A 21,400-nucleotide genomic window follows, 5' to 3' on the forward strand; every position below is an offset into this window, starting at 1 on the left:
GGTCATTGTCCCACTGTACTCATCCCTCATTAGACCCATTATAGAATACAACGCCCCATTTGGTATGTACCTCTCAAGACATCTGCAACAACTGGAAAGGCCGCAAAAATACCTCACTAAAAGAATCACAGGCCTAAAGCAGATGCCCTATGCTGACCGCCTTAAAAAACTCCAGCTATACTCGCATATCGTCTACTCTGAGGCGATCTCTGCTTAACATACAAGCCCATGTCAAACCCAGAGCTGTTGGACATGTTACACTTGAAGAAATGTCAATCCCTCAGAGCCACACGCTCAAGGGATCCAAACCTTGTCATCACAATAAACAAAACATGCTGGAGGGATAGGCACCTGACCAAGAGACTCCCCAGACTCTGGAATATATTGCCCATACATGTCAAGCAGAGCTCCTCTTTGGCCCTCTTCAAAAGGAACCTTGATGATTGGATGGGAGAAAGGAAATTCCCCCCAGGGTCACGTCAGTCGCCCTGCTAGACAGGGGTCCAGGGAAGTAAATAGTGTGGGAAGAAATAGCCAGGGAATTGTTATGGCTAGGCTTGTATAGGACCTAGGGCCAATAGCCTAGTACTAACCTATGAACCTATGAACCTATATAAATTCCTGAAAGCATTCCATGGGAGCTTTCTGCATACAAACCTGATTTAAAGGTACATTCAGAAATTCTCTTTGCAACATGGTCACAATATAATATAAAAAAAAATAAAGGTTTCTCTGTACCCTAGTGGCATGACTGTGCAGTTAGAACTTGTCTGATTGAAGACTGCTGGAACAGGGCTCAGTTTTAATCTTTTTAACTGGTTAATTGGGTAAAGTGTTGTTTTGATTGTATCTGCTCTATTTTCTGGAAAAAATATATATATACTTGTTTCTCACCTTTCTGAACTAGTATAGTCCAGTTTTCATGTTATTGCTGAATCCAGAGCTGTGTTACAAGTTACTGTGTTGACATTACCTTTCTTGGATAGAAGGAAGTTTCTCTGTTCACCTGTGAGAGAGGGGAGCTTTGAGCAGTCTATCTGTCCCTGGAGGAGTGGTTTCAGCCCAGAAGTTAGTAGTTTATTAGCCTTTTTGGGCTAATTTTGATTGTATCTGCTCTATTTTCTAAAAAAAAAAAATATATACTTGTTTCCCGCCTTTCTGAATCAGTATAGTCCAGTTTTCAGGTTATTGCTGAATCCAGGGCTGTGTTACAAGTTACTGTGTTGCCATTACCTTACTTGGATAGAAGGAAGTTTCTCTGTTCACCTGTGAGAGAGGGAAGCTTTGAGCAGCCTATCTGTCCCTGGAGGAGTGGTTTCAGCCCAGAAGTTAGTAGTTTATTGGCCATTTTGGGCTAATTTCTATCTCTTTCACTTCCCTACTATAAAAACCTCATTTGCACAGTTTTTACGCTTGTATTCCGCACAGCAAGTGCCTTCCAGGTGTTCTGCAGAGTCTACAGCAGCAGAGAGACAAAAGAATGACTTGGAGTGAATAAGTATCACTTTTCTGCTTTTCTTGCTGTCTTAACTAATTCCGCCTAAAACACCAGTTTTTTTAGCTAATCTGTAATTTAAAAAGTTTGTTATTGTATACAACTCTGCACAGCTCCTTGTGGTGTCCTGCAGAATGATACAGGCAACAGAGAGACGCAAGAGAGACTTTTCCAGATTTAAGTATTTTTTCTCTGTTTTTTTGCTCTGACTGCCTTTTCCCGCCTAAAAAGCAGATTTCTAACTGATCTGTGCTTTAAAAAGTTTAAATTGCATTTGCCTTCTGCTTTTCACAGTTTTTGCACTTGTTTTATATCAATTTAAGTTGTTGTTGTATTGTATAACTGTTGTAGGCTACACACTAAAGTGCACTAGCCTGTTTATAGCATTTACAGTGTTTTTTGTGTGTTTTTCTGCTGTTTCCTGAAAAAAACAAAAAAACAAAAAAAAGATATTCTCTTTTCCCGCCTTTGCTGAACTAGATTAGTCCAGATTTCAGGTTTTGCTGAATTCCGGACTGTGGTATAGTTTCCTGTGTTGCCCATATCCTTACTTGGATAGGAGGAAGCTTCTCTGTTCACCAATGAAAGTGGGGAGCTTTGAGCAGCCTATCTGTCCCTGGAGGAGTGGTCTCAGCCCTGAAACTAGTAGCTTATTGGCTGTTTTGGGTCGGTTCCTATCTCTTTTAGTTTCTCTACTTTAAAACACGCATTTGCATGGTTTTGTGCCAGTATAGAACTCTGCACAGCTCTTCGTGGTGTCCTGCAGAGTGATACAGACAACAGAGAGACCCAAGGGAGACTCTTCCAGATTTAAGTATTTTTTTCTCTGTTTTTTTGCTCCGACTGCCTTTTCCAGCCTAAAAAGTGAATTTCTATCTGATCTGTGCTTTAAAAAGTTTAAATTGCATTTGCCTTCTGCTTTTTATGGTTTTGCACTTGTTTTATATCAATTTAAGTCGTTTTTGTATTGTATAACTGTTGTAGGCTACACACTAAAGTGTGCTAGCCTGTTTATAGCATTTACAGTGTTTTCTGTGTGTTTTTCTGCTGTTTCCTGAAAAAAACAAACAAACAAAAAAAATTATCTTTTCCCGTCTTTGCTGAAATAGATTAGTCTAGATTTCAGGTTTTACTGAATTCCAGACTGTGGTATAGTTTTCTGTGTTGCCCATATCCTTACTTGGATAGTAGGAGGCTTCTCTGTTCACCAGTGAGAGTGGGGAGCTTTGAGCAGTCTATCTGTCCCTGGAGGAGTGGTCTCAGCCCTGAAACTAGTAGCTTATAGGCCGTTTTGGGTCAATTCCTATCTCTTTCAGTTTCCCTGCTTTTTAAAACCCGCATTTGTGTGGTTTTGCACGATTTTGCGCAGCACCGCTTAAACGGGTTTAAACTATTCCCGGCTCCACAAAGTCTGCTCTTCACTTTTTCCCTTCAAACTCTTCTAAATCTCAAAGTAAGCACTCTATTTTCATTCTAAAGCCCTGCAGTTGCTCGTATAAGTAATTGTATAAGTAAGCACTAATAAACTAAAGCACTGCACCCTCTTATACTCCCTTTAAGTACTTGTCTCCCTATTGGTCCTTTTTGATCAGTCAAAAAGTAGTTCCTTATACTATTCTGGCATGTACAAAAGTCAGTTTCGGGTTTACTCTCCAGTCCAGCTGGTGAATCTGGGAATCTTGAGGCAATGTTACAACTGCCTTATGTACACAGACTACCCTCTCCTCCTCCCAACAAGCTCAAATATATGTGAGAGATGCAACTATATAGCCAAACTGGAGGCTGAGCTCTCTCAACCCAGTACTGGTGCAGTCAGTCAGGAGAAGAAGGTAACCACACACACCACAAATCCAGTCTCACATAGACCTATCGCAACAGCAAACCAAACACATAAACACACAAAAACATTCTCGGAGGCTCTAAATAAAAATTTGCCCAAGCAGCAGAGACCTCCAAAGCAGACATCCAAGCAACCGCTACCCCACAACAATACCCAGGTATCACATAGTTCACAAAGTCAGTGTGCCACACAGTCACAGCCCTTAAGGCTAAACAACACACCTAATACACTTGTAATAGGTGACTCTATTGTCAGACACACTGACGTCCCACTCACCAGACTGAACAAGTAGGTCACTGTAAGCTGCCTGTCGGGTGCCAGGATCTGCCACATAACACAAGCACTCAAGTCACTCCAAAGCAAGTACAAATATGACTCTGTCATTGTCCATGCTGGTGTGAATGACCTGAGATGTACCTCCCTGGACTACATGAAAAGAGACATAGAGGAGCTCTCTGATCATGTAGCCCAGGCCAATATGACCCTGACCTTGAGTAGCATCTTACCCTCACCAAGAATGATGCCACAGTATAAAGACAAAATGATCAATTTTAACAATTGGCTAAAGTATTGGTGTCATTCAAAGGGGATCCAGTGTCTGTCAGCCTGGGATGACATGCTCAACAAGCCACATTGCTTCGCTAGGGATGGCTTGCACCTGTCACCCCTGGGCTTTCGAATATTGGCTAAGGCTCTTGCCACCCCCATAGTGCCTTTTTTAGGCAAGGCTCAAAAGACAAACCCACCTCCATAGATAACACAAGGAAAAAGAAACTAAGGGTAATGCTGCTCAATGCCAGAAGTCTAACCCTCAAGATGCACGCACTTGAGGCTCTTCTCAGTATGGAGAATATCGATATCTGTGCAGTAACAGAAACCTGGTTCAAGGCTCCCGAGAGCACCCCGGCACAACCAGGTTATACCTCATACCATGGTTTTCGGCCCCAAAACTCAGACCGAACCACAAAAGGAGGGGGAGTGTCCATATTCATCAAAGATACCCACACCTCCAGGTTAGTGGCACTGCACGAAGCATCGGAGACCATCCATGTGCAACTAACAGTGGGCAAAACTGCCTTTCAGTTTGTAGCCTGCTACAGACCACCCTCCCAAACTCAGGAACCCCACTCAGCTTTCCTGAGAAAACTGGAGAATATGAAGGTCTCTCCAAACAACATCATATTGGGTGACTTCAACTACCCAAACATAGACTGGGAGCACTACTCAAGCCCTAACACCCTCGCCCAATGGTTCCTAGAATTTATAAACTCAAATGCTATGGAACAACTGATCACCACTCCCACAAGAGGGGAAAACATATTGGACCTGATCATCACCAACATGGGGCTCTATGTTCCATACCAGAGGTATACCCCTCATTGGTAAGATCTGACCATAAATTAATCTCACTGGACATCCATATCCCGTCCCCACCCCCAGCCAAGGAAACCATTCTATGGACACCTACAGGAATGCATGGATCGTGCTATTCCAAATAAAACCAAGACTCACTCCTCCAAAGGCAGGAGACCTGTCTGGTGAACCTCAGCCATAAATAAGCTATACAACAGAAGGAGGAAGCTACTACATGATAGAGCAAAATCTCAAAAAGGGAAGGCATCTTTGATCAATACTAGCAAAAAACTATGATCCCTCATAAAATTATCTAAGGCTGCTTCAAAAGAAAAATTGCACAAGATGCTAAAGATAATCACAAGGCCTTCTTTAGTTATGTCAGGAACCTGGGTGGCAACTCCCAGATATGCTCTGAGTTAGTGCAAAATGACAAAAAATACACTGAACCCACAGACATTGCCAACATCCTGGCAGACAGGTTCAGTGCAAACTTCTCCGCCGTTCCCCCCCAAAAGAGCAAATGTCTATCCCAACAGAGTGTAGCCTCCCTGACATCATAGATGCACAGGTGAGAGTTGCCCTCTCCAAAGCAAAAAACACAGCATCAATGGGACCAGACAGTGTCTTGGGCTGCGTCTTACACCAGCTCCAAGAAGAACTGAACCCTCACATAAAGTCACTGTTCAATCTCAGCCTTACTACAGGATATGTACCCAAGGAATGGCGTACAGCAACAGTGGTTCCACTCCACAAAGGTGGTGCCACAACAGACCCAGGAAACTATCGCCCTATAAGCCTGACTAGCCTGGTCTGCAAAGCTATGGAGTGTATCATCATGGAACTCATAAACAAAGACATTGGGAACCTCCAAACACTGGATCCTACCCAATTCGGCTTTCTTAAGGGCAGATCTTGCCTCTTGAACCTGGTTGACGTCTTTGAAATGGTCACCAAGCCATAGATGAAGGGAAGATAGTCCACACAGCCTACCTGGACCTCACAAAAGCCTTCAACATAATACCCCACTTGGGCATCATAAATAAGCTCACCAGCTTAAATATCAACCCCTGTGTCACAAGATGGGTTGCAAACGGGCTCAGGGATAGAACCCACATGGTCAGAACTGCAGGTGTCATGTCAGACTCTAAACCAGTTACAAGTGGCATCCCACAAGGCTCAGTCCTGGAACCTCTCTTGTTCGGTATATATTTCTCTGAGGTACAGGCTAACACGGGAGGACTATGGCTTACCAAGTTCGCAGATGACTGCAAACTGGGTGCCATAATCGACTCGCCAACTGACACAAGCATCCTCCAAAAGGGTCTCACAGAGACGGATAACTGGTGCCAGAGCCATGGCCTAAAGCTAAATGTCAAAAAGTGCATAGTCATCCCCTTTGGGAAAAACAAAGTGCCCACAAATTACCACATAGGTGGTAATCCATTAAGTACAGAAGAAGTAATTAGGGATTTGGGGACCCAAGTAGATAGCAATCTCTCCTTTGACAATCCTGTTGCCAAAGTGGTTAGAAAGACCTTCTATATAGCCCACCTTATCACGAAAGGGTTTACATCTAGATCAAGAGAGGTCATTGTGCCCCTCTACTCATCACTCATCAGGCCCATAATTGAATACAACGCTCCATTTGGGATCTACCTTACCCGACACCTGCAGCAACTGGAAAGACCCCAAAAGTACCCCATCAAAAGGATCAAGGGACTCAAACAGATGCCCTACACAGTTAGGCTAAAGAAACTCCAGCTCTACTCAGTTGCTTACCGCCTACTCAGAGGCGATCTGTGCATGATGTATAAAGCCATGTCCAAACCAGACTTAATGGACACGCTCCAGGGACTTAAACCTCAGCACAGAAATAAATAGGACATGCTGGAGAGACAGATTCATATCCCAGAGGCTCCCCTCACTCTGGAACAAAATCCCAATCCATGTTAGGCAGAGCCCCTCAATGACCCTCTTCAAGAGAAATCTTGACGAGTGGATGGGAGATCGTAAGTTTACCCCTGGAATCTCTTCTGTGTCGCTGCTTGACAGAGGTACAGTAAACAAACCTTAAAAGGGCTACCTTCTGTGACCTACTATACAGAGGCACAGTCAACTAGTCTAAAAGGGTGGCGAAAGCCAAACGCACTCTGGCTAGGCTTATAAATGCCCTAGGGCAGATAGCCTAGTATCAACCTATGAACCTATGAACCTATAAGTATATGATATTGCAAACCTTTTTATTTGCAAAAAGGAGTTCAAGTATTATGCCTTTTCTGTCTAAAAACACACCTTCATTTCACTTTAAGAATTGCCAGCAGTATAATACTCTTAGCTGAAATGCTGAAATAAGCTTTACTGAAAGCAATTTAAGAGAACATAAGAGGCACTGTGTCTTAACATTTAGACCATATCTGTGTCTGTAGCTTATAACATTCACTAGGCAATATTAGACAATTTTTACTGAGCCCAACACTCCCATATACCTCTTTGATGAAAGCCCATTACCAGTCGGAGGATAACAGATTAATTCAGTGTATCAAAAATATTTTCAGTAGGACTTTAGAACTCATGCTTCTCATCTTCCAAACACCAGTCTTTCACTTTCACTAAGTCAGCCTCTTCTTTTACTTCAGCTCAACCTTATGTCAACCTCTTTCTAGTTGAATTTTTCTCCAGCCAGATCTGTGGCTGTATCTCCCTCTGTGACTTCTTTCAGGACCCCAGCCTTGGCTCCTTCTGGGCCACTGACCTGTGTCTCTCACTGCCTAAAACTGACATGGCTTCTGGGTTCACTCTCATTATATCATTCCCAACTACCTTTAAGGGAAGGAGAATGTGAGTCTTTCAACCACATGACCCTCATTATCCTTCATAATTCAAAACATTTCAACGGTGCACTATATCACAATATATTATACACACAAGCACACATACACACACACACATATATATATATATATATATATATATATATATATGTGTGTGTGTGTGTGTGTGTGTGTGTGTGTGTATCTTGCATTTAGTCAGTGTTACCTTTCTGTCAATGAATTCTTCTGTGCCACAGTTGGTGAAGTGGTTGGATGACTGATGTCAGCCATTATCTAAATGCTGAATAATGAATATAAGCAGAATGTAACTGGTACTAATTCTGAAACTTGTAGTGAAAGTTTCTAATGAAAATTTCAGCACTGGGGTTGAGTATATCTGTGTGTGTGTGTGTGTGTGTGTGTGTGTGCGAGTGTGTATGTGTGCGAGTGTGTGTGTGTGTGTGCGTGTGAGTGCATGTGTGTGCATGAGTGTGTGTGTGTGCAGGTGTATGTGTGTATGTATGTGTGTTTATAGGAGTATTTATAAGTTAGGGTTAGACTAAGGGTTAGGGAAAAGAAGAGACATAGAAATAAATGTGTGTGTGTGTGTGTGTGTGTGTGTGTGTGTGTGTGTGTGTGTGTGTGTGTGTGTGTGTGTGTGTGTGTGTGTGTGCGTGCGTGTGTGTGTGTGTGTGTGTGTCAGTGTGTCTGTGTCTGTCTAAGGGGTACTGTTATGGAAAGGGTGTTTAGCATCCTAATATGTAGAGTTGGGGTTAGGGACAAGACGATCTAAATAAGAAAGGATGACATACATATATCTCAAGTGTAATGCAGATGCTGGAGGAAGACACAGTGGCTACTGTTGTCTAAAGTAATAGATTTAGATATGGTATGGTGGCAAAGAAGAGGCATTCTTGCTCTAAACTGAGATATATTTGCTGAGATGGACACCTTTTGCCAATCACTTTGATCCAGATTTTAGATTACGGATATACAGCAATTTCACTGAACAGTGAACTTTTGTATGGATATAGGAAATGGCAGTGCTTTAATAACAAATTACAGTGCACATGCTGGAAAGTAAAACAGTTATTACACTATGTTATAAGAATGTTTAGGTGACATAGCAATAGTGTTGAATGATAATGCAGATACTGAAGCTGATATAGATATGGGGAAAGTTATAATTTTAGAATTGCGGAATTGCAGTGGATGCAAGGAGAGGTCATAACTGTTGCCTTAAGATATTATATGGAAATGTGTGGAGCATACACATCTGTTTTGCTCAAACGTTTGTAAAGAACTGTTGTAGCTTGCATAGTTATGTTCCCAAAGTATGACATGGATCTAATGTTCCAAGGTAAGATATATTATTCCATTGCCATTACAAGTATGAAAGTTTGGTAAGGATAGCTATTTAGCTGGACCATGATATGGATTTTGGGAAGGGGGAACCTCAACTTCTACTTACAATTCAATATGGATGTGAAGAGGCATAATAGCCATTACTGTAGACAATGTCAGTGATATTGGATGTTGGTGTCAAAACTAATGCTTTGGTCTCTTATATGGGTTTGACAAGGGCAGCAAAACACTTTACTCTATACTGAAATATAGATGTCATCTTTATAGGGTCTATATTAAATCAGCGAAGTATGTATGGCCCTACCTGCAGCATCCTTACCAAAGTTTAAAAAATAGCTGTACAAATAGGATCTATATTAAATCAGTGAACACTTAAAAAAGCGAACGCTGATTTATCGACCCTATGTAAGTGAAAGCTTACAATCCCAGGGAAAAAAATTGCTGTTCCACAAAAAAAAAAAAAAAAACTTAAAACAATAAATAAAGTGGGGGGCCTCCCACCCCCCACCCCCACTTAAATATACTAACTCCGAGATCACACCACAGTGGAGGAAATGTCAAACTCCCAAAAATGGCCCAGAGATGTTTTTCCCTGGGAAAAAAATCGTTCCGAGTGTTCAGGATACATACATAGGGTTGATAAATCAGTGTTCACTTTTTTAAGTGTTCGCTGATTTAATATAGATCCTATTTGTACAGCTATTTTTTAAACTTTGGTAAGGATGCTGCAGGTAGGGCCATACATACTTCCTGAAGTGAGATGTGAATGTTAGAAAGGGGAGAGGAGACAAATTAACTATTTTGAATCATTACTTGGGTGTTTGGGGCAACAGCTATTATTCTGAAATAAGATATTGATATTGGGAGGTGGTACAGATGTTGGACAATGTTGTCATGATATGAGCTACTATAAGGAGGGAAATGTAATATTGTCTTCTCCAGAACTTTGTCAGAGGGGGATCCTCCTTAAACCCTGTTTGACTGCTGCCTATAGTTGTACAGTATTTTTTCCATAAATTAACAATCACTGAACTTAGACACAAAACCAAAGACTAAATGGTTTATGTTTGTATGTCCATGGATGGTAGGGTTATGTAGCAAATGGTTGAGTTTGAAAACTCAACAACTCCAGATATAGAATAGTATGAAGAGATTATATAGCCTGGGGGGAAGGGGTATGCACTTTTTTTCCAAGGTTGTCTGAAGTATATATAGATATATATAGATGTGAATGGTGAAGTTCATGTGGAGCATATAGATGATCGCAAGATAATTCTTCCTTTTTTTTCTTGTTTTAATTTTGTGGGTTTCTTATTGATGGCCTTATGGTCATGAACTTTTAAAATACATAATTCTGATTGCAAACTAGACTTCACCAGATGAAAGGCACTGAGGAGGGTGAACTTGCATGACCAGAATCCATAAGATGTTTTGGGTAACATGGATTCTCACAGAGTTTAAAATAATTCAGACTGGATTCTAAAAGAAGTTATGCACATTCTGTTGTCATTTAAAAGATACAGATCTGCAATAAATCTTGTCATCAGAATGTTGCAGTGAACCAGTCTTATGAGACTGTACTTACGTTGCTCCTTGGGAGTCACATTCACTTTTTGCAACATTTCTATATTAGTCATTTTATGATTTTAAAAAACTTCATATATGCAGTAGTCCTCAAACCTCATTCCAGTGAACCTAATTAAACAAAATAAGTGCTTATGACAGAGGTCTGCATTCCTATAATATGTATAAGTAACTCCAGTATGGTATATGCTGGGAAGTATGTCAGTTCCCTGTTGCAGCAGTCATTCACTACATGGTAAGGATGATATCCGTAACCATCTGTATAGTATGCAAATAAAATATAAACTGTTGTTATGCACCTGAGTAGTGAAAAAAAAAACTCTATGCTCAGCTGCACAATGACACACAAGCAAATAAGAACCTTGTGGGTGCAACCTATATAAAATAGGTCTTTGTACATCATAGATGTGTTTGCTAATAGGAAAATTATATATTATAGCAATTCAATAATGCAGTTATTAACCATGTTGAAACCATTCATTTTAAAAGAGAACAAATTCAATATCTGATGAGACCCTTTTGCTGTACAGCTCTGTGCTACACAGCTATAAACAGTAGAATATACGTTAGGCAATTGAAATATATTCACAAGAAGGGTATATTGGGATACAGAGGCTAATTATGGATATTGATTGATTGATTGATTGTTTTTTGTTTACAAGGAAAGTCTGACTGGACACAAGAACCATACAACAAACAACAATAAAAAATAGACATTACTTTGCAGGTAGTATTAAAATAAATGGCAAAGACATTTATCACATACTTTAGAAGTTACATTATTTTACATAAACCAAAGACGTTAACATGTAATACCTGGATATACAAGAGCAATGATAATGCACATAGTCTCAGTATATGTATATTGATATTATTGAGATAGGATGTCACTAACACAGGAACAGAAAACGAGGGGGAGGAGGAAGGGTATACGTAAAGATAATCAGGAAAAACATAAGGGAGTAGGAAGGGTATACGCAAAAATAATCAGGAAAAACATAAGTGAGGAGGAGGAAGGGTATACACAAAAATAATAAGGAAAAACATAAGTAAGAAAAGTTCTGATAGGCAGAGGATGAGATAACAGTAGATAAGTAAAACAGTGAGATGGGTAAGGAGGGGTTATTAATAGTCGAGGATTAAGGATATAGGTTACTTGGAGGAGCAGTAGTGGGAATGAAAGAGAGAGATACAGGGATAAGAAAGGTGAAAAAGTCAAGGTGCTTGATAGAGAAACTGGCAATGGAAGAGAATCAGAAAGAAAGATGGTTTTAGTCAGGATGGGAGCATGAGCAGAGAGACAAGGAAATTAGGTGTTGTTTTAGTTTGTGTTGTTGGCTTGTTTTAGGGTGAGTGGGATGGACATGCTGAAATTAATTCACTTTGTTGCATTTATGCTGATGCCCAGACTAAAATAATTTTATGACAAAAAACATTTATTACCCTCTTCATGTAATTGTTACTATGGACATTTTGTTTCTGTTTGCAATGTGTTAAACATTTCAAGTTCCAGACTTGTAGGTTTTCTGTATTACAGGAAAGAATCTACGTTACATCTGTTAGTGACAAGACCTGTCCATACATCCCAAATATAGGTTTTGATTTGGCTTTATTTTTTTTTCATAGTTACAGTTTCTTGTCTTTCTAATAAGCATCCATCACACCCTTACAAAAGAAGGGTTAATATGTTAGCTCATGATGTAAGGGCAAGGTGTCCTCTATAATGCTTGTAAACTGGGATCAGTTAGCAACTGGGAAACCAGATGGCCATCAAAATGGGTAGGGGTGAGAAGCTGATGGTCAGCTTATGTAACTTGGGAGCAGTATCTGTCTTTGTTGAACTACACAGTGGTATGTCACTGTAGCATGATGGCCATAGCAGAGGCCAGTAAGATGTTCACCAGTTGTATGCAGGGAATCTGCATGCCTAAGTGCAGTTATGTCATTGCAAGTCTGCCCCCAGCAGAAATGTAAATATGTACAGGAAAATCAATGCCAGCTGCAGTATGAATATGTCATCTTTCACTCTTTGTCTTTCCTGGCATAAGAGGGACACCCAAGCCCTACTAGTCTACAGATTTGCCTTTTAGAAAAATGGAGCCTCCCCCCCGTGAAGGGCCACACTGGGGTATTACTCCTCACATATGGACCTTGAGTATAAATGGGACATGGAGGACAGGCAAAAGGCACAGGCAAGTGATGAATGAACAAAAAAGAAGGGGAGATATTGTGTTCTGTATCTTAATAAGGACCCTCTCAGTTAATATTTTTATTTTACCACTAGCCTTGTTTTTCTTTATAAAAGAGCCTGAATGGTCTGTCCCAAATATGAGAAGTTGATGGGTTCACCTTCTGCTGACTTAGAATATTAGAATTTTACCCTGGATCGTAGGATCATAGGAGGTCACTAGGCTAATAGCCCCAGGGCTCTTACAAGCCTAGCCAAGTTCATCCCATGTTCCCAAGGGTGTCTAGTTCAAGCAGGCACTAAAATCAGCACCTATTGCCCCTGTCCAACAGGGACACAGGTGGAACCGCCGGGGTGAATTTCCAGTTACCTATCCAATCGTCCAAATTGTGCTTAAATAGGGTCAATGAGGGGCCTTGTTTAACATGAATAGGAAGCTTGTTCCAAAAGTGGGGAAACCTCTGTGAGAGAAATCTGTCTCTCCACAAAGTTCTAGACTGCAACGTTGGTGCATTTATATGCAACAAATAGAGGTCTGCTCTCAAAAGCAGCTTTATCTCTTGCATTTTATTTATAAGATCTGTGACAAGGCTAGGAAATTATGTGAGTTACAAACAGGCACAAATTATCAAAGCCATTTATTTCCAATTAAATCTGTCCAGTTCATAGACAAGACAGCTTATTAATGACCATACACCTGTTCAGAGGAGACAAAGCACACCTTGCAAATATTAACTAAATTAAATTATCTACTTCTAGAAGTACTGTTTTCTGGATGATGAAAAGTTTTACTTTTGAAATCGTTCTGAGATGTTTATGTTTTTGCTGAATGGCTCCTCTTATGTTGCTGAGTCTCAAACACAATATCATCCACAATTCTTGACCAAAATGTGCCAGTTTGAGCATGTAATAAAATTAGGAGTGCAGGCTATCATGTATATTTTCAAAAAGTAGAGAAATATTTAGCATAAAACTGATTAAGCCATGCCAATTTAGTTTATCATGTTTAATAATATTAGACATTTTAAATCAGTTTACTAAGACATTTAACTTTAGAAACTGTCTGAGAAGCACCATAGCTGATTATGGTTGTAACATCACATTGCCTAAAGCAGGCTACTTAAGAAATGCATCTGAAAAATAAATCACAAGTTCACATACATGTATATCCAGTCATGGTAACGATAACTGGTGTCCAACTGTCACACTTGATAGCTAGTCAGATGTCCTCCTTTATTAGAACTCTTTTGAAATGCACATTAAATGAGCATTGCTTCTTTCTCACAAAAAAAAAAAAAAACATGCAGGTTCGGAGTAGAACATAAAATTTAACCTATTTTCTCTCTGATTCCGTACCATCTCATTCATGTTGTGGCAAACCAATTACAGTCCCATTCATTTCTCACGCCCCAGATTTTGGGCCAATATCAACTTGCTAGGATCTTCCCTTTTCATAAGAGATGGCTTTATTATAGTTTCATAGTTTCATAGTATAGTACTAGGCTATCTGCCCTAGGGCATTTATAAGCCTAGCCAAAGTGTATGTGGCTTTCGCCACCCCATGTAATGATACAAAAGTGTACAAATTAAATTTATTTTACTGTGCCTCTGTCTAGTAATGACACAGAGATGACCCCCAGGGTAAACCTACGATCACCCATCCATTCATCAAGATTTCTCTTGAAGAGAGTCAGTGAGGGGCTCTGCCTAACATGGACTGGGATCCTGTTCCAGAGAGTGGGAAGCCTCTGGGTTATGAATCTGTCCCTCCAGCATGTCCTATTCATATTTGTGCTGAGGTTTAGATCTTTAGCTCTCGTGGCTCTGATGGATTTGGATTTTTTTGGTGGACAAGGACAACTAGCCTAGTACTTACCTATGAAGCTATGAAGCTCTGTTTTCTTCCCATTCTTCCAAAGGACCAGCCACACCTCTCAATCTGCAGGTACTGAACATAGGTATAAAGCCCCTTGAAAAACAGGTCCATCCAGTCCAAATATTCTACATCTGATTAGCATAAAGTTTGAACAGCAAATAGCACAAAACGCTTCCCGCTTCCAGTTGAACTGTGGGATACTACTCAGAAACATATGTTTTAAAACAGAGAGTGACAAAAATGATGGGAAAACATAAGCACAACATCAGAGATGCAATATAAAATTTGTAGACTTTAATGAACTCTATTGCAAAATTCTACCACACAAGGTCATTTATTTTTGCTTCTGAAAAAAGGAAGAGGTGTGCCCTCTTTCTTTATATTATTGGTGCCTCTAGTATGTTGGTCATTTAGTGTGGTTTTCTGATTCAAAAGTCATGTGTGATGAAGGTGATTCAGAAAATTGTGTGAAGAGGTAAATCAAAGCTGAAAAATAGGAACTTACTTTCAAAAACAGGTACATTATGTGCAGAAGTAAAGCAGGCTTGAAAATGTGTATATTTTTCCAAAATAAGTATAAGAAGCATTGTGTTTTGCAAAATACTTTAGTTAATCACACTAATACAAAAAAGTAAAAAAAAATCATACCTTCTGAAGTACTGCTTCAGGTACAGTCCGTTTATTTATAGCGGCTGCCTGTAGGATGTATTTTTTTGCTTCTTCATTCCTTCCTTGTGTTAGAAGCCATCTTGCTGATTCGGGCAGAGTCCTAATATTAAAATGAGCAGCATATTTCTCATTAGAACTTCACAACATGTTTTCAGTATACTTTTTCTTCAATAAATTGACTTTTTATTCTGACTGTATTGAATTTTCCTATTATGAATTTGCCACAATCCTGAACAGTGAAGTATTTTCTGCCACTGTAGTTTTACCATTCACGGTGTGCGCCATCAAGACACATTACTAATAAAATATTCAGATCATTGTGTTCTCCTTCGTAAAAGTACATATCACCTTTGATGCTGATAGCTGACTATGAACACAGATACTTACTGAACAATACAGTCTTCCTTGAGGACAATGACTTGTTTCCAAACTCTAATTTCACTGATGCACTCATGATGATGGCAATAACTGTGCCGCTGTCACATTTTATTGCTACCCTTGAAAGACGTTGACATCTAGCTGTTTTGTCCTTTACCTGATTTCTATAAGTAAAGCATATGAGAAGTGGAACACGATTGCACTATAATTCATACTGATTCAAACTTTAATGTGAAACAAATAAGTGCTTAAACTAGGATTTGAAACAAGGTCCATCAGAATACCATATTAAAAACTGTAACAATGCAACTATAATATATAATCCCAGTGCATAACAGTCTACTGCAGTTCAAATCCAGTAGCTGCAGAAATACCCTGCAAACCCTTAGAAATTCAGTTACATTTTTATGAAACAGTTGAAAACACAGCTGAAAAACTTAAATCTTCATGTTCTTATATATATACAAAAAATATGGGACAAAAACAAAACAACTAATCTTTCTGAGGGGAAAACCTTACTACAACCCCAATGTCTGGCTTCCTACCTCACATTGTCTTAAATTTATTGACCAGCACCAGAGCACAACCACTGGAGAGGACAAACTCCACAAAACTTAAATAATCTGTCCCTGCATCATGTTTATACAGAAATTAGCAGCAACAAGCACAGATTCATAGTAAAGCAGTAAGATCATTGTGTTCTCCTTCGTAAAATAATACAAAAAAAGAACAGCCCATACATTTGCATCAGAAGCTAAGCTAAGCTTCATACAAACACTACAGAAAATGCAAATAAAAATAAACATCAATAAAATGGGAATCTCAACAATTATATTCCACTTACAATGCTGTCAGATAACATGGCATTGATTAAACTACATGATCTTGTCTCACCAGTACAGCAGGAACCATAGAATGAACAGCTTTGGTGGTCTGCATTCAAGTTGCTATTCTGGCACTTAATTCGTTCTCACTTATGTTTGTTTCTATTTTATTACTACACACAACCCACTTTCAGGTGCTTGTGATCAGGAATTATTTATGTAATCATTGCAACATATACCGACAAAGATTAGTGGGCCTTGGGACTTCAGGATATGGGCTGCCTTTCCGGCATTGATAGTAACATCAATGGAAAGTGTTCTGATTGCTGTGTGTCCAAGACCAAAAGTGCAATCAGCAAAGGTAAATGCATTGCTTCCGCTATGAATGGACGAAACTGAATGCACCAAAGGCTAGAATCCCTGAACTGTATTTGCTGAAAAAAAATGGCTGAAAAACACATTTTTAAGTGTCTTGCAAGGGGAAAGAGCCACACCCCAAACCCCTTGAACTTTATATATATATATATATATATATATATATATATATATATATATATATATATATATATATATATATATATACACACACACACATGCACACACACACACACACACATATATATATATATATATATATATATGTATATATATATATATATATATATATATATATATATATATATATATATATATATATTCATATATGTATGGGTTACCATTAGTATACTGAAAGCTCACTACACTGAATTTCACTTCTCTGACATGGCAGAACATCAACAAATGAAGAGCTGACGTTTCCTGCACGGTAAGTTGCCATTTAGCCATAAACATGAACTTTGCCCCATACCCCCATGGTACTGTGTTCTCAGAGTTGAAATATTAAGATAGGGGTGGGGGTGAAGCCCCCCATGTAGGGGGGTGGGGGGGTGTAGCCCCCCACATTTGTGTAATCAGTGTAATGGTAGTTTTTTTTTTAATTATGGATCGCCAAACGGTAACTTACCGTGCAGGAAACGTTGGCTCTTCATTTGTTGATGTTCTGCCATGTCGGAGAAGTGGAATTTGATGTAGAGGGCTGTTGACATTCTAAAGGTAACCCATATATATATATATATATATATATATATATATATATATATATATATATATATATATATATATATGTATACCAACTCTATGGTAACACCAACTCAAAGAAGAGAGAAATTCTCCCAAAAAAGGGCACCACTGCCAGCAGAATTCACAAGCAGCGATTTCATATGGAGGAATTCTGCCTGTTGTTGGACTGAACCTCAGACAACTAAAGCTCAAGAGTTCAGTCTTCTTGCAGTGGGAGGGTAACCAAAAGCATGAAACACATGCAAGTGAACTAGCTACAGGATGCAAAATGACACCCAATATATTGCCAGGCCTTAGTCTTTATAGTAACTCTACCACCTGTTCTGGAAAGCTTTTCCAAACATGTCATCCTTTCTGTGGGTAAGAGTATTTACTTATATCTCCGTTGAGCCATCCATCTGTCTCGTGCCCACTGAATCCAGGCTACCTAAAACTAGATAAAGCAGGAAAGTGGAAAATAATAAAAAAAATCCCTTGAATCATTCATCTTGCATCAACAAATTTCAGTCTAGTTGATCTTATATCTGTATTTCAGAAAGACTATACCCCGGATTTAATACACTCCATATAGAAATAGAGTTATTCCTACATGGAGTGAACGGTGTCCATGTCCGCATCTCCCTCTCGGCAGTGTGCCTTGCATATTAATGAAGGCACGCTACTGAGAGGGAGCCATGTACACAGATACTGAATCAGTGCTAGGGGGTGTGTTACAGTGCTCAAGATCTGTAACATGCTCCCTGCACTTCCAAAGTGTCCTTGGACACTTAAATAAAGATGTGAAATGAATGTCATGTAGGAGGTTTGTTACAGTATCCTTAATACGCCCCCTGCATTGTAAAAGTGATGTATGGCACTAAATAAATCAAGAAAATGTCCTCGGACACTTAATACTGTGTACTGTAATGTCAAGTAGGAGGTGTGTTACAGTATCCGTAAGACACCCCCTGCATTGTAAAAGTGCCGTACAGCACTAAATAAATGAAGAAAGTATCCTCGGACACTTAAGTAATACTGTTAACTGTATTGTCATATAGGGGGTGTGTTACAGTATCTGTAGCACACATCCCTGCATTGCAAAAGTGCTGTACAACACTAAAACAATAAAGAAAGTGTCCTTAGACAATTATTTAAGAATTGCAAGTCTAATGTTTAATTTATAATCAATGGTTATTTTTTTTTTTAATTTCATTTTCTTCAAAGTTTAAGCATAGCTAAGCAGGTTTGCAAGGCGCTTTGCTCAGCAGTGCTTAAACATATTGAGAAGCTATATAGAAATGTACAGCTGAAGTCTTCAAAGTTGAGTTAGCTGAGTGGTTAGAGTCACGACTTTGGGTGCATTAGATGTATGGTTTGACAACCAAGACAAGCCCTTCAGATTTTGCATGGGAAATCATTTTCATATTAATTTTAATTGTATTTACTGATGTAATTAGTGATATTTATTAACCAAGGTAGTGTAGCTGGTCCAGAATCCCAGTGTCAGTGGAGATATGAGGTGAAAACCACCAATTAAACACAAGTGTCTGGTACAGAACAGTTACACCCCAAAGTAACGTAATGAAAGCACATAGAGAGAGGTCATATAAAGTAAAATACATGCACATAATAATAATCATGTATCAATAATGAGTAATTACTATCCAATTCTTATTTTTTTAAATGATAATTTTGTTGGCCCTTAGCTCAGTTTTGGTAAACACTGCTAAGCAAAGCTAAGCAATGCTTAAACAGGACATGTCTGAGCAATACTTAGCGTTGCTTAGCACCATTTAGCTGGTTTGAGCATTGCTAAGAAGTCCCATTCTAAGCAGTATTCAGCACAACTAAATGGATTTGTGCACTGCTAAGCACTGCTCAGAATTTGCCACTTTAAGCACTGCTCAACTCAGCTTAACAGGTTTGTGCACTGCTGAGCTATGCTTAGCATTTTTGAAAATAGTCCAATGATTGCAAAGGGTGAGAATATGGCCTTATTTAAACCACACAGGTGGGAATACAGGCAGAACCTGTTAGAGTTTGATCCCTGTAGGAACTATAGCAGGTGCAGGAGAGGTAGCGCACTTTCGGGTGCAGCGCTGGTGCATGTTGGAATCCAGGGTCGTGGCTGGGCTCCTCGTAAAGAACAATGATGACAGACTGCTGCAGGGCCAGTGCCAGGGCTCAGAATACAAGTCTGAGGGCTGGGACAATCTGGCACATGAGCTCACCAATGCAACTGACATCCCCTGCACTGGTGAGCAGGTCCATCATCATTATGATGACCTGAGATGGAGGAAGGGGGTGTTCTTGGCCCAGTGAATCTAAGATGCTTAGGCCTGGAATGCCCCAGAAGTTTGTAAGTATGTCAAGTGGTGATTTATAAAATTGTAGTATGAATATCTTTTAGACAGGTATGCATAATGGTGTGTTTCCTCCCACAGCTGCAGAGGAGAGGGCTCATAACATTCAGGCCCATGCAGGACGACTGGCGAGGCTGTGCCGACAGTGTGGGGAGTAAAGATATAACTTGCAATATATATACACGGGCTTCTGGCCCAGTCAGACTTTCCCTGTAAACAAATGTAAATAAATAAATAAGTGTAATTGCTTAATGCTATTAGGTATAGTATATTCTGAGGGTACTGAATAAATGTGTTGTTAGACCAACGTTGATATAAGTGACTAATGCCAGGTACTGTGTAATACAGATGAAGGCATCAAACAAGCTACTATTGATGAGAGGAAGCCAATACTGTAGCAATACTGTGTATGAATTATTCTGTGAATAAAGTATACTGTGCTTGCTGCTGTGGAAGTAATAACTGACATACATTCATCATCTACAGAATATCCAGTACAACTGAATTTAGAATTTTGAATGTAATAAACCCCTGTGTCATGTCACCCTAAATAAAGCTTATTCCCACAAACTGTTGTGTTTAATCTGGTCTGTTGTTGAAGAAATACAAGTGTACAGGTCCTACACAGCAAATATGGCTATGAGAGCATGAATTCACTGTGGTTTGTCTGCTAAGCAGCTGTTACGCCAAACTGTAGATGTGGAGCTCTAAAACAAGATACGATGAAAATTGATATATGTTTTGCACTAAGATCTGAACCTTGAATAGTAATGTGTAATACATTATAGTGTATTCCCTGCAGCATTGTCTTGTGTTAACCTTTACATTTCAGCTACATGTATTCCTGAATGTAGGCATGCTGATGCAGGCAAGTATGATTCTGTAATAGGTGGAGACTGCAAATATATGATGTGCAAATATGTATGGGTTGGGTATGCAACCCAGCAGCCTACTATGGTCTGTACAGATCACACATAATCACATCCACTAGAGGTTAAATGTGTACACCTGCATTCAAAGTATTAATACACAGTTCACTATCTATCATGCATGACACTGAGACACTCCACTTATATTACAAGGTCAGACTTTGTAACCAAGTGAGTTTTAGACATAAATCAGTCAAGCAGCAGCCAGCAGTGCCCCAATATCTCAGTGTGATACAAAATAGATATATGCTGTTAATTTTTGCATACACAGACCACAGTTTGAATCCAGGAACTGGTATGAAGATGTTTTCATAGTGACACACAACTAATCCTGTGTATTTGTAAAAACTGTCAGGTAGTTTTAACAGATATTTTCTCCACGGGGTTCACAGCTAAAGAAATGTTTGTATTAGCTGTATGAAGGGTATACTAATAAACTGTGTATAAATGTTCCAGTGTCCAGCCCCATGCCTACAAATGACAGAATAGCTATTTACACCTTGCACTCTTCCTAATACATGTCTCTCAAGTGTCACCCTGTCACGACTAGTGATCACTGTTGCCAAAAACTTGCAGACAGATATAAATCCAGTACAAGCATGCCATTAGCATACTCACACAACAT

General features: G+C 39.4%; 1 protein-coding gene across 1 annotated transcript in view; it reads right to left on the bottom strand.

The window, feature by feature from the left end:
• LOC122797751 (solute carrier family 22 member 13-like) overlaps positions 1–21,400 on the bottom strand; it is an 843,707-nt gene that overhangs the window by 408,470 nt on the left and 413,837 nt on the right. The window contains exon 5 of the mRNA XM_044066275.1: positions 15,163–15,283. Within this exon, the coding sequence (XP_043922210.1) occupies positions 15,163–15,283 (121 nt within the window). The remainder of the gene's footprint in view (positions 1–15,162; positions 15,284–21,400) is intronic.

The sequence above is a fragment of the Protopterus annectens genome, chromosome 3.part1, assembly GCF_019279795.1.
Source record: "Protopterus annectens isolate FY-2018-M chromosome 3.part1, PAN1.0, whole genome shotgun sequence".
Classification (NCBI taxonomy): domain Eukaryota; kingdom Metazoa; phylum Chordata; order Ceratodontiformes; family Protopteridae; genus Protopterus; species Protopterus annectens.